General features: G+C 51.6%; 1 protein-coding gene across 1 annotated transcript in view; it reads right to left on the bottom strand.

The window, feature by feature from the left end:
• Window positions 1-13,040, bottom strand: part of LOC134337497 (soluble guanylate cyclase 88E-like) — an 83,178-nt gene that overhangs the window by 31,842 nt on the left and 38,296 nt on the right. The window contains exons 6-9 of the mRNA XM_063032568.1: window positions 12,246-12,363; window positions 5,366-5,473; window positions 4,502-4,622; window positions 1,441-1,570 (exon numbers count right to left, since the gene is read on the bottom strand). Coding sequence (XP_062888638.1) covers window positions 1,441-1,570; window positions 4,502-4,622; window positions 5,366-5,473; window positions 12,246-12,363 — 477 coding nt within the window. The remainder of the gene's footprint in view (window positions 1-1,440; window positions 1,571-4,501; window positions 4,623-5,365; window positions 5,474-12,245; window positions 12,364-13,040) is intronic.

Genomic DNA, 13,040 nt, shown 5'->3' with positions numbered 1-13,040 from the left:
CACCCATCACCTCCCAGCCTCTGTCACTATCCCCACTCCCCCATCCTCCATCTACCTGTCACCCTCGTCACCTGGATCCACCCATCACCTCCCAGCCTCTGTCACTATTCCCACTCCCCCATCCTCCATCTACCTGTCACCCTCCTCACCTGGATCCACCCATCACCTCCCAGCCTCTGTCACTATCCCCACTCCCCCATCCTCCATCTACCTGTCACCCTCATCACCTGGATCCACCCATCACCTCCCAGCCTCTGTCACTATCCCCACTCCCCCATCCTCCATCTACCTGTCACCCTCGTCACCTGGATCCACCCATCACCTCCCAGCCTCTGTCACTATCCCCACTCCCCCATCCTCCATCTACCTGTCACCCTCCTCACCTGGATCCACCCATCACCTCCCAGCCTCTGTCACTATCCCCACTCCCCCATCCTCCATCTACCTGTCACCCTCCTCACCTGGATCCACCCATCACCTCCCAGCCTCTGTCACTATCCCCACTCCCCCATCTTCCATCTACCTGTCACCCTCCTCACCTGGATCCACCCATCACCTCCCGCCCCTTTCCACTCCACCTCTTTATACTGACCATCTCCCCTCACAAAGTTCTGGAGGAACTCAGCAGGTCGGGCGGCATCTATAAAGGGGAATGAACAGTCAACGTTTTGTGCCAAAACCCTTCATCAGGACTGGAAAGGAAGGGGGCGGTTATCACTGATCAATTTGTACTCCTCCCCTCCCTCACCTTCCTATTCTTGCTTCTGCAACACCCCCAACCCCCAGTCCCGATGAACGTTCTCTGTCAACTAATGATTCCTGTCCATGGAGATGAACGTTCTCTCTCGACTAATTATTCCTCTCCATGGATGCTGGCTGTCCCATTGAGCTCCTCCCACATCCTGAGTATCATTCCTGACTGCAGACGATATCTCTTCACCAGTTTCCTGATTTGAGTCGGTGCCCTCGAGATATCACTATTTATAAAGTTACTCTCTTAACTTCGGACTGATTATATGAGAACTGGTTTTTCTGAAGACTTGAGCAAAGAACATGGGACAGTTTCTTCGGCCCACCATGTCACACTGACCATGATGCCAAGTTAACCTAACTCTCCTCTCACCCCCCACTCTCACCTTAAATCTAATCCCTCTGGTATGAGGTATCCTTTACCCTGAGAAAATGATTCTGCGCTGTCAGCTCTATCTCTGTCTCTCAAACTTCTGTCTACACTGCTCCAGAGAAAAGAACCCAAGATTGTCCAGCCTTCCCTTATAGCTCAAACCCTCCAACCCAGGCAGCTTCCTGGTGAAACTCTGCACCCCCCCCAGAGCCTCCACGTCCTTCTCTTAGGGGTGACCGGAAATGCACACGGTACTCCAAGTGCGGCCTGACCAGAGTTCTACACAGCGACGAAGGTTTCCTTCTCCGGTATCTCACCTGGTCCAGAGCAAGTTGAAGTTCGGCAGATTGCTGTGTTCCAGCAAGGATCAGTTCCCGGCTGGAGTCATGAAGGTTCAGGTCGTTGACGTAAACCCCCATCTTGATCATGTCCTCCACTGTCTCAATTCTGAGGGAGAAGGACAGGTAGGTGTTAAACCCATACCCTTCTAAGATGTTTCCTATGGCCCACTCTATCATCTCATTGAGTCACACAGTACAGAAAAGCCCCTTCAGCCTAATGATCCATACTGATCAAGATTCCCAACTAAGTCAGTCCCACCTGCCTACATTTGGCCATCTCTCTAAACCTTTCCTATCCGTGTACCTGTCCATATCCCTCTAAACCTTTCCTATCCGTGTACCTGTCCGTATCCCTCTAAACCTTTCCTATCCGTGTACCTGTCCGTATCCCTCTAAACCTTTCCTATCTGTGTACGTGTCCGTATCCCTCTAAACCTTTCCTATCCGTGTACCTGTCCGTATCCCTCTAAACCTTTCCTATCCGTGTACCTGTCCAGGTGCTTTTTCAACGTTGTTAATGTACCTGCCGCAATCACTTCGTCTGGCAGCTCGTTCCATGTACTGACTAAAAGCTGACCCTCAGGTTTCTATTAAATCTCTCCCCTCTCAGCTTGAACCTGAGCCTTCTGGTTCTTAATCTCCAACCCTGGGAAAAGGACTGTGTGCATTCATCCTGTGTCTGCCTCTCTTGGTTTTATAGTCCTCTGTAAGAGCTCCTAAGCGCTAATGAATAAAGTCCCACCCCGCTTGCTTCCTCTCCATAACTCTGTCCCCTGAGTCCCGGCAACACCCTTGTAAATCTCCTCTGCACTCTCTCTCTAGTTTGATCACACTTTTCCCGGGAATGAAAGGTTTCATGTTTCGAGGAGCGTTTAATGGCTCTGGTCCTGCACTCGCTGGAGTTTAGAAGAATGAGGGAGGATCTCACTGAAACCTATCGAATACTGAAAGGCCGAGACAGAGTGGATGTGGAGATGATGTTTCCTGCAGTGGGGGGGTCTATAACTGGAGGACATGGTTTCAGGATAGAAGGATGACCCTTTAGAACGGAGGTGAGGAGGAATTTCTCTAGCCAGAGGGTGGTGAATCTGTGGAACTCTTTGCCACAGACGGCTGTGAAGTCCAAGTCATTGGGAGTATTGAGTCATTGGGTATGTTTAAAGCGGAGATTGATAGGTTCTTGACTGTAAAGGCATAGGGAGAACAGGATTGAGAGGCATAATAAATCGGTCGTGATGGAATGGCAGGCAGACTTAATGGGGCAAATAGCCTAATTGTGCTCCTGTGTCTTCTGGTCTTTCCTACAGCAGGGTGACCAAAACTGCACACACCACAACCAAGTACAGCCTCAGCATCTTCTACAACTGCAACATAACATCCCGACTCCTGTACTCGGTGCCCTGACTGATGAAGTGCACTCTCAGGGTACTGTGCACCCTCACCCTGGGCTCTGTTCTACACTACCCAGGGCCCTGCTGTGAAAGTCCTGTCTGGATTTGTCTTCCCAACCTGCAACCTTGTACTCAGAATTAAACTCCTGGTGTGTTTAAAGCTCTCTCCCCCATCAGAGCCCCGACTGCTCACACACTGTGAGCGGTTTGCCGACAGCAGCGTCACAGAGACGTCGTTTTGCCTCCCGCCCACCCACTGTCCATCTGCCCCCATTCCCGAGATGAGCCCCCTACGCCGGGGGGACACGGCGCTGGTTCCCTGGTGCAGCCAGAGTCCGGTGAGGCGGAGAGCGAGGGGTTGACAAGTGGAGGTGTTTCCTCACTGTCCAGGGGTGAGGGGGACAGGGAGAGGCACTTCACAGCTGCTGGGGCAGATGTGCTCGGTGAGGCATCACGGGAGGGGGATCTGTACCATGATGTTAGACTGTGTGAGTGTGAGAGTGTGTGTGAGTGTGTGTGAGTGTGTGTGTGTGAGTGTGTGTGAGTGTGTGTGAGATTGTGTGAGTGTGTGTGTGTGTGTGTGTGTGTGTGAGAGTGAGCTTGAGAATGTGTGTGTGTGTCTGAGTGTGAGTGTGTGTGAGTGAGTGTGAGCATGTGTGTGTGTGAGAGTGAGTGTGAGAATGAGTGTGTGTGAGTGAGTGTGTGTGGGTGTGTGTGTCTGAGTGTGAGAATGAATGTGTGTGAGTGAGTTTGTGGGAGAGTGTGTGAGTGTGTGAGAGTGTGTGTGTGTGTGAGTGAATGTGAGTGTGTGAGTGTGAGTGTGAGTGAGAGTGTGTGTCCACAGATGTACCAGACAGAGCACTCTAACTGTTTGCATCCTCATCTGGTATGGGGGGAGGGGGTGGCGGCTACTGCGCAGGATTGGAAAAGTTTCAAAGTGTTGTAAACTCAGTCAGCTCCATCGTGGCCTCCAGCCTCCCCAGGACACCTTCAAAAGGCGATGCCTCAGAGAGGCAGCGTCCATCATTAATGAGCCCCATCACCCAGGTCATGCCCTCCTCCCCTCACCACCATCAGGCACAAGGGTACAGGAGCCTGAAGACACACACTCTGTGTCTCAGGAGCAGCTTCTTATATATTTCTTATTGCAATTTATTGTTTTTATTATAATGTATTGCAATGTACTGCTGTTGCAAAACAACAAATTTCATGACCTATGCCAGTGATATTAATTCTGATTTTGTGTGTGTGTGTGTGTGAGTGTCTGTGTGTGTCTGTGTGTGTGCGTCTGTCAGTGTGTGTGTCTGTGTGTGTGTGTCTGTGTGTCTGTGTCTGTGTCTGTGTGTCTGTGTGTGTGTCTGTGTGTCTGTGTGTGTGTGTGTGTCTGTGTGAGTGAGTGTCTGTCTGTGTGTGTGTGTGTGTGTGTGTGTGTCTGTGTGAGTGAGTGTCTGTCTGTGTCTGTGTGTGTCTGTGTGTCTGTGTGTGTCTGTGTGTGTGTCTGTGTCTGTGTCTGTGTGTCTGTGTGTCTGTGTCTGTATATACACACGTGTGTAGGCAGCAGGTACGGAGGTGCCACCAGCCCTGTCTGTGACGGTGGGGCAAGGGCGTTACACAGCACGATCCCAGGACCCTGGGCACACACTCACATGGGGGTGCCGAGGAAGATGAGGGAATCCCACTGGGGCACGTACTTCATCTGTCCCTTCAGGTGCAGCGGTTTCTTCGAGGGTTCCCGCATGTCCTCAAAGATGGTGTCACTGTATTTCCCTGTGGAAGGGGGTGGCACATCGGTGATGGGGGTCACAGAAATCCCCTCCCCTTCCCATCCACCCTTCCCCACCTCCCCTACCCTCCCCATCCACCCTGTACCCTCCCCATCCTTAACCCTCCATCCACTCGTCCCCTTCCCTCCCCACCCCTTGCCCACCAGACCCGGGTCTGTGGAGCCATGAGGCCAGTAGCTCCAGTTCTTTGAGTAACAAGGTCACCTCTTCAAGATTGCCTGTTGAGTTTCCCAGGAGCACAGTCAAATCGTGAGGGCTTTGGAGGCGGCAGGAGTGGGATAAGCTTTATTTGTCACATGTGTTGAACCATACAGTGGAATGTGTCTTTGTGTCAACAACCAATACAGGCTGAGGACGTGCTCAGGGCAGCCAGCAGGCATCGCCACGCTTGTGGTGCCAGCAGGCATCCCCACAGCTCACTAACCCTAACCCTAACCCATACGTCTTTGGACTGTGGGAGGAAACCGGAGCACCCAGAGGAAACCTACGCAGTTACGGAGAGAACGTACAAACTCCTTACAGACAACGGTGGAATTGAACCCTGGTCGCTGGCGCGGTAAAGCGTCGCGCTATCGTGCCAGCCCGCGAGGAGGACACATCACGGGCAAGATGCCCTTGTGTGTCCCCTCCTGCCTTTGAGCAAACGATTCACCCGCTCCTCCTCCTCCCTCCTTCCCTCCCTCCCTCTCGCACCCATTCCCTTCTGCAGACCTCACCCCGTCTTACCTGTCACAGTCTGGAACGCCAGCAGCTCGATATCCTCACCCCCAACATTCTTCGGGGTCCCACTTACGTAGTCAGGAGCCTTGTCCTTGTTCCCGTTATCCTGCATCTCTGCGGACGGCAACCAGAAGGGCATCACGTGCCAGTCCGTTACCCAGGTCGGGAAGGGACAGCCTTCCTCGGACCCGCAGTAGAAAGCACCCTAACAAGCCGCAGTAGTACACGGTGCGGAAACTACTCTGCGGCGGACAGGAAGGCTCCATTGGAACTGGCCAACGCACCACCAGCACCAGTCTACCTGTCATCAAGGGCGTATATACAGGAAGGTGCTGGTAAAGGGCCAGCAATACCATGAAGGATCTCACCCACCCGGCTCGTGGACTGTTTCTCCCACTCCCGCCAGAGAAGAGGCTACGTAGCATCCACACCAGGACCACCAGACTCAAACAGTTACTTCCCCCAAGCCGTTAGTCTGTTGAGCGCCTGCACCCACTAACCCACCCTCCACCACTTTATAGACAACGCAGCACCTAGCCACATTCAATCAGTCTACCTGTATATTCAATGAAATGTATACAATTCAAGCCCAGTCAACCACAACTACACGAGGAGTTCCGGTACAACTATGGAAGGCCATCTTCAGAGTGAAAAAATAACTCCGATTGAAGTTAGAGACACAATCGGATGTACGTCAGCTCTGGCTGGGTTTGCGGGCCTAACTTCCTACAAGGCAAAACCTAGCATCATGAACGGGTGTGACGCTTCACGCCCAGACGAGCTCAACGTTCTTTCATGCTCACTTCGAGAGGGGGAATAAAACTACAGCTGTGTGAATCCCTGCAGCATCTGGGTGACCCCGTCATCTCTGACGTCAGAGCATCTTTCGAGAGGGTGAACCCCCACAAGGTGTCAGGCCCTGATGGTGTACCTGGGTGGAGTTTGAAAACCTGTGCCAACCAACTAGGGAGTGTTGAAGGACATGGTCAATCTCACTGCTGCAGTCGGAGATTCCCACTGCTTCAAAAGGGCGTCAATCGTATCAGTGCCCAAGAAGAGCAAAGTGAGCAGCTTCAACAACTATCATCTGGTGGCACTGACATCTACTGTGATGAAGGGTCATGGCGAGAATCAGCTCCCGTCTAAGCAAGGGCCTGGACCCACTGCATTTTTGCCTACTACGACAATCGGTCTGCAGCAGATGCAATCTCACTGGCTCTCCAATCGGCCTTGGATCACCAGGACAATAGTCACACCTACACCAGGCTGCTGTTTATTGACTACAGCTCAGCGTTCAACACAATCATACCCTCCATTCTCTACACTCACAACTGTGGGGCTTGGCACAACTCAAACACCTTCTATAAATGTCAGATGGTGATGAGGTGGTGGACAGGAGTGAGGTAGATCAGCTGGTCGCAGCAACAACCTTGCACTCCGCGTTACTAAGACTAAGGAATTGATTGCGGATCCCAGGCAGGGGAAGTGAAGGGAAATGACACCAGTCCTCATTGAGTGATCAGCCGTGGAAAGGGGGAGCAGTTTCAAGTTGCTGGGTGTCAACATCTCTGAGGATCTGTCCTGGGTCCAACATACTGATGCAATTACAAAGAAGACACAGTAGCAGCTATACTTCATTAGGAGTTTCAGGAGAATTGGTATGACGCCAATGACTTTTGCAAATTTCTACAGATGTACCATTGAGAGCATTCTAACTGACTGCATCACCGTCTGGTATGCAGGGGCTACTGCACTGGATTGGAAAAAGCTGCAGAAAGTTGTAAACTCAGCCAGCTCCAGCATGGGCACCGGCCTCACCAGCATTGGGGACATCGTCAAAAGGCGATGCCTCAGAAAGATGGCATCCATCCTTAAGGAGCCCCATCACCCAGGACATGCCCTCTTCTTTTTCCTACTTCAACAGAAACGGACTCTATCATGTCAAAGTGAAAACAGATCTCTACAAAATAATCTAAATTAATTCCAAATATAAAACACAAATAATTGATTGCATATGTATTCGCTCCCTTTAATATGACATGCCAAAATCATCACTGGTGCAGCCAATTAGTTTTAAAAATCACATAATCAGTTAAATGGAGGTCTGTTTTTGGAGACCTGTGTGCAGTCAAGGTGTTTCAATTGATTGTGGTAAAAATACACCTGTATCTGGATGGTCCAACTGCTGGTGAGTCAGTATCCTGGCAAAAACTACACCATGAAGACAAAAGAACACTCCAAGCAACTCTGCAAAAATGTTACAGTATTTGAAAGGCACAAGTCAGGAGATGGACACAAGAAAATTTCCAAGTTACTGAATATCCCTCAGAGTACAGTTGAGTCAATCATCAAGAAATGGAAAGAATATGGTACAGCTGTAAATCTGCCTGGATCAAGCTGCCTCAGAAACTGAGTGACCGTGCAAGGAGGGGATGAGTGAGGGAGGCCACCAAGAGACCTGTGACAACTCCAGAGGAGTTACAAGCTTCAGTGGCTGTCTTTCCCATCTCAGCCACTGAAGATTGCAACTGTCTGATTTTACCCATATCCCTCTAAACCTTTCCTATCCGTGTACCTGTCCATATCCCTCTAAACCTTTCCCATCCATGTACCTGTTCGTATCCCTCTAAACCTTTCCCATCCATGTACCTGTCTGTATATTTTAAGTGTAGTGATCATATTTACATTTTCCCACAGGAGGGCGACCAAAACCGAACACTAGTCTCCAATTGTAGCCTTCACTGTGACGTAACACCCCAACTCCTGTAGTTGGTGCCCTGACTGATGAAGGTCAGTGTGCCAGATGCTGTTTTCAGCACCCTGTCTACCTGTGATGCCACTTTCATGGAACCAGGTACCTGTACTCCAAGCTCCCTCTGTTCTGCAACTCACCCTGTGGTCTACCATTCACTGTGCAAGTCCCACCCTTACTTATCTTCCCAAATGCAATTCCCTCACATTTGTCTGAATTAAACTCCACCTGCCATACCTCAGCCCACTTGCCCGGCTGATCTATAATTCTCTGTAATTCCTGATGACCATCTTCACTGTCCACAATACCACCTATTTAGTGTCATCTGCAAACCTACTACCCATTGATAGATGTACATAAGAAGGTAAGATTTATAGACAGAGTGGACAGCCTGCACCTTTTTCCCAGGATGGAAATGGCTAATGGATGGAGGGGGCATAACTTTAACGTGATTGGAGGGAAGTATAGGGGGATGTCAGAGGTAGGTTTTTTACCCAGAGAACGGAAGAGTCATGGAACCACGGGGCAGTGGTGGGGGCAGATACATTAGGGATGTTTAGGAGACTCCTAATAGGCACTCAGATAAAAAGAAAACTGGAGGGTTATGCAGGAGGGAAGGGTTAGATTGATCTTGGTTATAGTGTCGGCACAACATCGTGGGATGAAGGGTCTGTACTGTGCTCAAATACTCTATGTTCTATGTCTTGTACATTCCCATCCAAATCGCTGATATAGATGACAAACAAGAATGGACCCAGAACTGGGCTTGAGGAATAAAACACTGGTCATGGGCCTCTAGTCTGAGAGGTATCCCTCTACCATCTCCCTCTGCACCAGTCTGAGAAACATCCTTCACAGGCCTCTAGTCTGAGAGGTATCCCTCTACCATCTCAAAGTTGTTTCCCATGATGGGGGAGTCTAGTAGGAGAGGGCATGACTTAAGGATTGAAGGGCGGCCATTCAGAACAGAAATGCGAAGAAATTTTTTTAGTCAGAAGGTGGTGAATCTATGGAACTTGTTGCCACGAGCAGCAGTGGAAGCCAAGTCATTGGGTGTATTTAAGGTGGAAATTGATAGGTATCTGAGTAGCCTGGGCATCAAGGGTTATGGTGAGAAGACAGGGGAGTGGGACTAAATGGGAGAATGGATCAGCTCATGATAAAATGGCGGAGCAGACTCGATGGGCCGAATGGCCCACTTCTGCTCCTTTGTGTTATGGTCTTATGGTCTTATGGTCTCCCTCTGCTTGCCACCAACAAGTGGATTCTGTATCTCGTTAGCCAGCTCTCCCTGGATGCCATGTGATCTGACTTTCTGGAGCAGCCTCCCGTGCAGGATCTTATAACAGAAGTGTTTGAAATGCACATGGGGCATATCCACCGCTCTGCCCTCATCAAACTTCTTCATTACTTCTTCAAAACGCTCGATCACATCCGCGAGACATCATCTCCCACACACAACGCCCTGCTGACGATCCCTAATCAATCCCGTCTTTCCAAATGAACGCACACCTTACCCCTGAGAATCCCCTCCACCCTCCAGGAACTTACCGACTGCAGGTGTTACGGTTATTGGTCCAGGGTCCGAGAAATTTACTGTGAAGCTCTTCATAAATACAGGATTAACATCACCACCCTCCAGTTCTCCAGCACCTCACTGAGCGCTAATCCCTCCGTACCTTTTCACAGGGTCATAACGCTCTACAGCACAGATAGAATCCATTCCAAGATGCACGATTCTCTGGCTCATCCCACCTGTTCACACCAGGCCCTGCATACCCATCCCAACCATGAGCCTATCTGTATTTCTCTGAAATGTTGAAATCAAACCCTTGTCCTCCACGTGTGCTGACAGCCCGTTCCTCAATCTTACCACCCTCTGAGCGAAGAGGTTGCTGGTAAATATTTATTCTTTGATCCCTGACTTACGACCTCTAGTTCTAGTCTCACCCAGCCTGGGGAAAATGCCTGCTTGTACTTGCCTTATCAATACCACTCGAAAGCTTGTACAACTCTATCAAACCTGCCCTCAAACTCCTACGCTCCAGGAATAAAGTCCGTTCCTATTCAACCTTTCCCGAAAACTCAGGCCCTCAAGTCCCGGCAACATCCTTATAAATTTTCTCTGTACTTTTTCAATCTCATTGATCTTTTCTGTAGGTAGATATCTACCAAAGCAGCCAATTTCAGCAGGTCAGATTAAACTGTTCCTCGTGCTTTCTGCAGTCTCACCTTACACAAACACACACAATGCTTGGAGTTCTTGTACGAACTCGTTCGTCCAGAGTATAGTCTGCTGGGATACAGAAAGCAGTGAAGGAGCTGGGATCCTGGTCTGCAAGGCAGAGCGACCGGGAAGCAGACGAAAGGGGAAAAGCCCAGGTTTCGAACGGCTGAAGATTTCTGGTTAACCAGCAGAGGGAGGCAAACACACACAGTTACACAGACAAGATAAAATCTGTAGGTGCTGGAAATCCGAGCAACACTCACAAAATGCTGGAGGAGCCCAGCAGGCCAGGCAGCAACGATGGGAAAAAGTAGTGTCTACATTACAGGCTGAGACACTTCAGCAGTCAGTCACACAGACACTGAGAGAAGCATCTCTACAGCTGAAACCATCCCATCACACACTCCCGGGGTCAGACACAGAGTGAAACTCCCTCTACACCGTCCCATCACACACTCCCGGGGTCAGACACAGAGTGAAGCTCCCTCTACACTGTCCCATCACACACTCCCGGGGTCAGGCACAGAGTGAAGCTCCCTCTACACTGTCCCATCACACACTCCCGGGGTCAGACACAGAGTGAAACTCCCTCTACACCGTCCCATCACACACTCCCGGGGTCAGACACAGAGTGAAACTCCCTCTACACTGTCCCATCACACACTCCCGGGGTCAGACACAGAGTGAAGCTCCCTCTACACCGTCACATCACACACTCCCGGGGTCAGACACAGAGTGAAACTCCCTCTACACCGTCCCATCACACACTCCCGGGGTCAGGCACAGAGTGAAACTCCCTCTACACTGTCCCATCACACACTCCCGGGGTCAGACACAGAGTGAAACTCCCTCTACACCGTCCCATCACACACTCCGGGGGTCAGACACAGAGTGAAGCTCCCTCTACACCGTCCCATCACACACTCCCGGGGTCAGACACAGAGTGAAACTCCCTCTACACCGTCCCATCACACACTCCCGGGGTCAGACACAGAGTGAAACTCCCTCTACACTGTCCCATCACACACTCCCGGGGTCAGACACAGAGTGAAGCTCCCTCTACACCGTCCCATCACACACTCCCGGGGTCAGACACAGAGTGAAACTCCCTCTACACTGTCCCATCACACACTCCCGGGGTCAGGCACAGAGTGAAACTCCCTCTACACTGTCCCATCACACACTCCCGGGGTCAGACACAGAGTGAAGCTCCCTCTACACCGTCCCATCACACACTCCCGGGGTCAGGCACAGAGTGAAACTCCCTCTACACTGTCCCATCACACACTCCCGGGGTCAGACACAGAGTGAAACTCCTCTACACCGTCCCATCACACACTCCCGGGGTCAGACACAGAGTGAAGCTCCCTCTACACTGTCCCATCACACACTCCCGGGGTCAGACACAGAGTGAATCTTCCTCCACACTGTCCCATCACACACTCCCGGGGTCAGACACAGAGTGAAGCTCCCTCCACGCCGTCCCTTCACACACTCCCGGGGTCAGACACAGAGTGAAACTCCCTCTACACCGTCCCATCACACCCTCCTGGGGTCAGACACAGAGTGAAGCTCCCTCTACACTGTCCCATCACACACTCCCGGGGTCAGACACAGAGTGAAACTCCCTCTACACTGTCCCATCACACACTCCCGGGGTCAGACACAGAGTGAAACTCCCTCTACACTGTCCCATCACACACTCCCGGGGTCAGACACAGAGTGAAGCTCCCTCTACACTGTCCCATCACACACTCCCCGGGACAGACACAGAGTGAAGCTCCCTCTACACTGTCCCATCACACACTCCCGGGGTCAGACACAGAGTGAAGCTCCCTCTACACTGTCCCATCACACACTCCCGGGGTCAGACACAGAGTGAAACTCCCTCCACACCGTCCCATTACCTTTATTCTGCTGGTCTTCCTCGGGATTTCTGTCGGTATTGGATACACTCAGCTTCTGTTTGCTCTCAACCACAGCCTTGGACATCAGCTCGAAGACATTGTTGAGGTGGGTATAGATCTACGTTAGAGAGGTGGATGTCACTCAGTGCCTCAGGCTGCTATCCTCCACAGTATTTCATTTCCCCCCTCCAGCCAGCAACCCAAGCCAGGTGTTGCCAATAATTCAAAGGAAAGGGCCTGAGACAATCCTCTCACTGCCAAAGTCATCTGTCCTCACACACAGTCCTGTCTGTACTATCCCCATCACTCCCAGTCCATCTCCACCCTCCCCCTCACTCCCAGTCCATCTCCACCCTCCCCCTCACTCCCAGTCCATCTCCACCCTCCCCCTCACTCCCGTCCATCTCCATCCTCCCCCTCACTCCCAGTCCATCTCCATCCTCCCCCTCACTCCCAGTCCATCTCCACCCTCCCCCTCACTCCCGTCCATCTCCATCCTCCCCCTCACTCCCAGTCCATCTCCATCCTCCCCCTCACTCCCAGTCCATCTCCACCCTCCCCCTCACTCCCGTCCATCTCCATCCTCCCCCTCACTCCCAGTCCATCTCCACCCTCCCCCTCACTCCCAGTCCATCTCCACCCTCCCCCTCACTCCCGTCCATCTCCATCCTCCCCCTCACTCCCAGTCCATCTCCACCCTCCCCCTCACTCCCAGTCCATCTCCACCCTCCCCCTCACTCCCAGTCCATCTCCACCCTCCCCCTCACTCCCGTCCATCTCCATCCTCCCCCTCAC

Source organism: Mobula hypostoma, chromosome 2 (genome assembly GCF_963921235.1).
Source record: "Mobula hypostoma chromosome 2, sMobHyp1.1, whole genome shotgun sequence".
NCBI classification, from domain to species: domain Eukaryota; kingdom Metazoa; phylum Chordata; class Chondrichthyes; order Myliobatiformes; family Myliobatidae; genus Mobula; species Mobula hypostoma.
The sequence above is the reverse complement of the archived record's forward strand: the minus strand, read 5'-3'. Positions and strand labels throughout refer to the sequence as shown.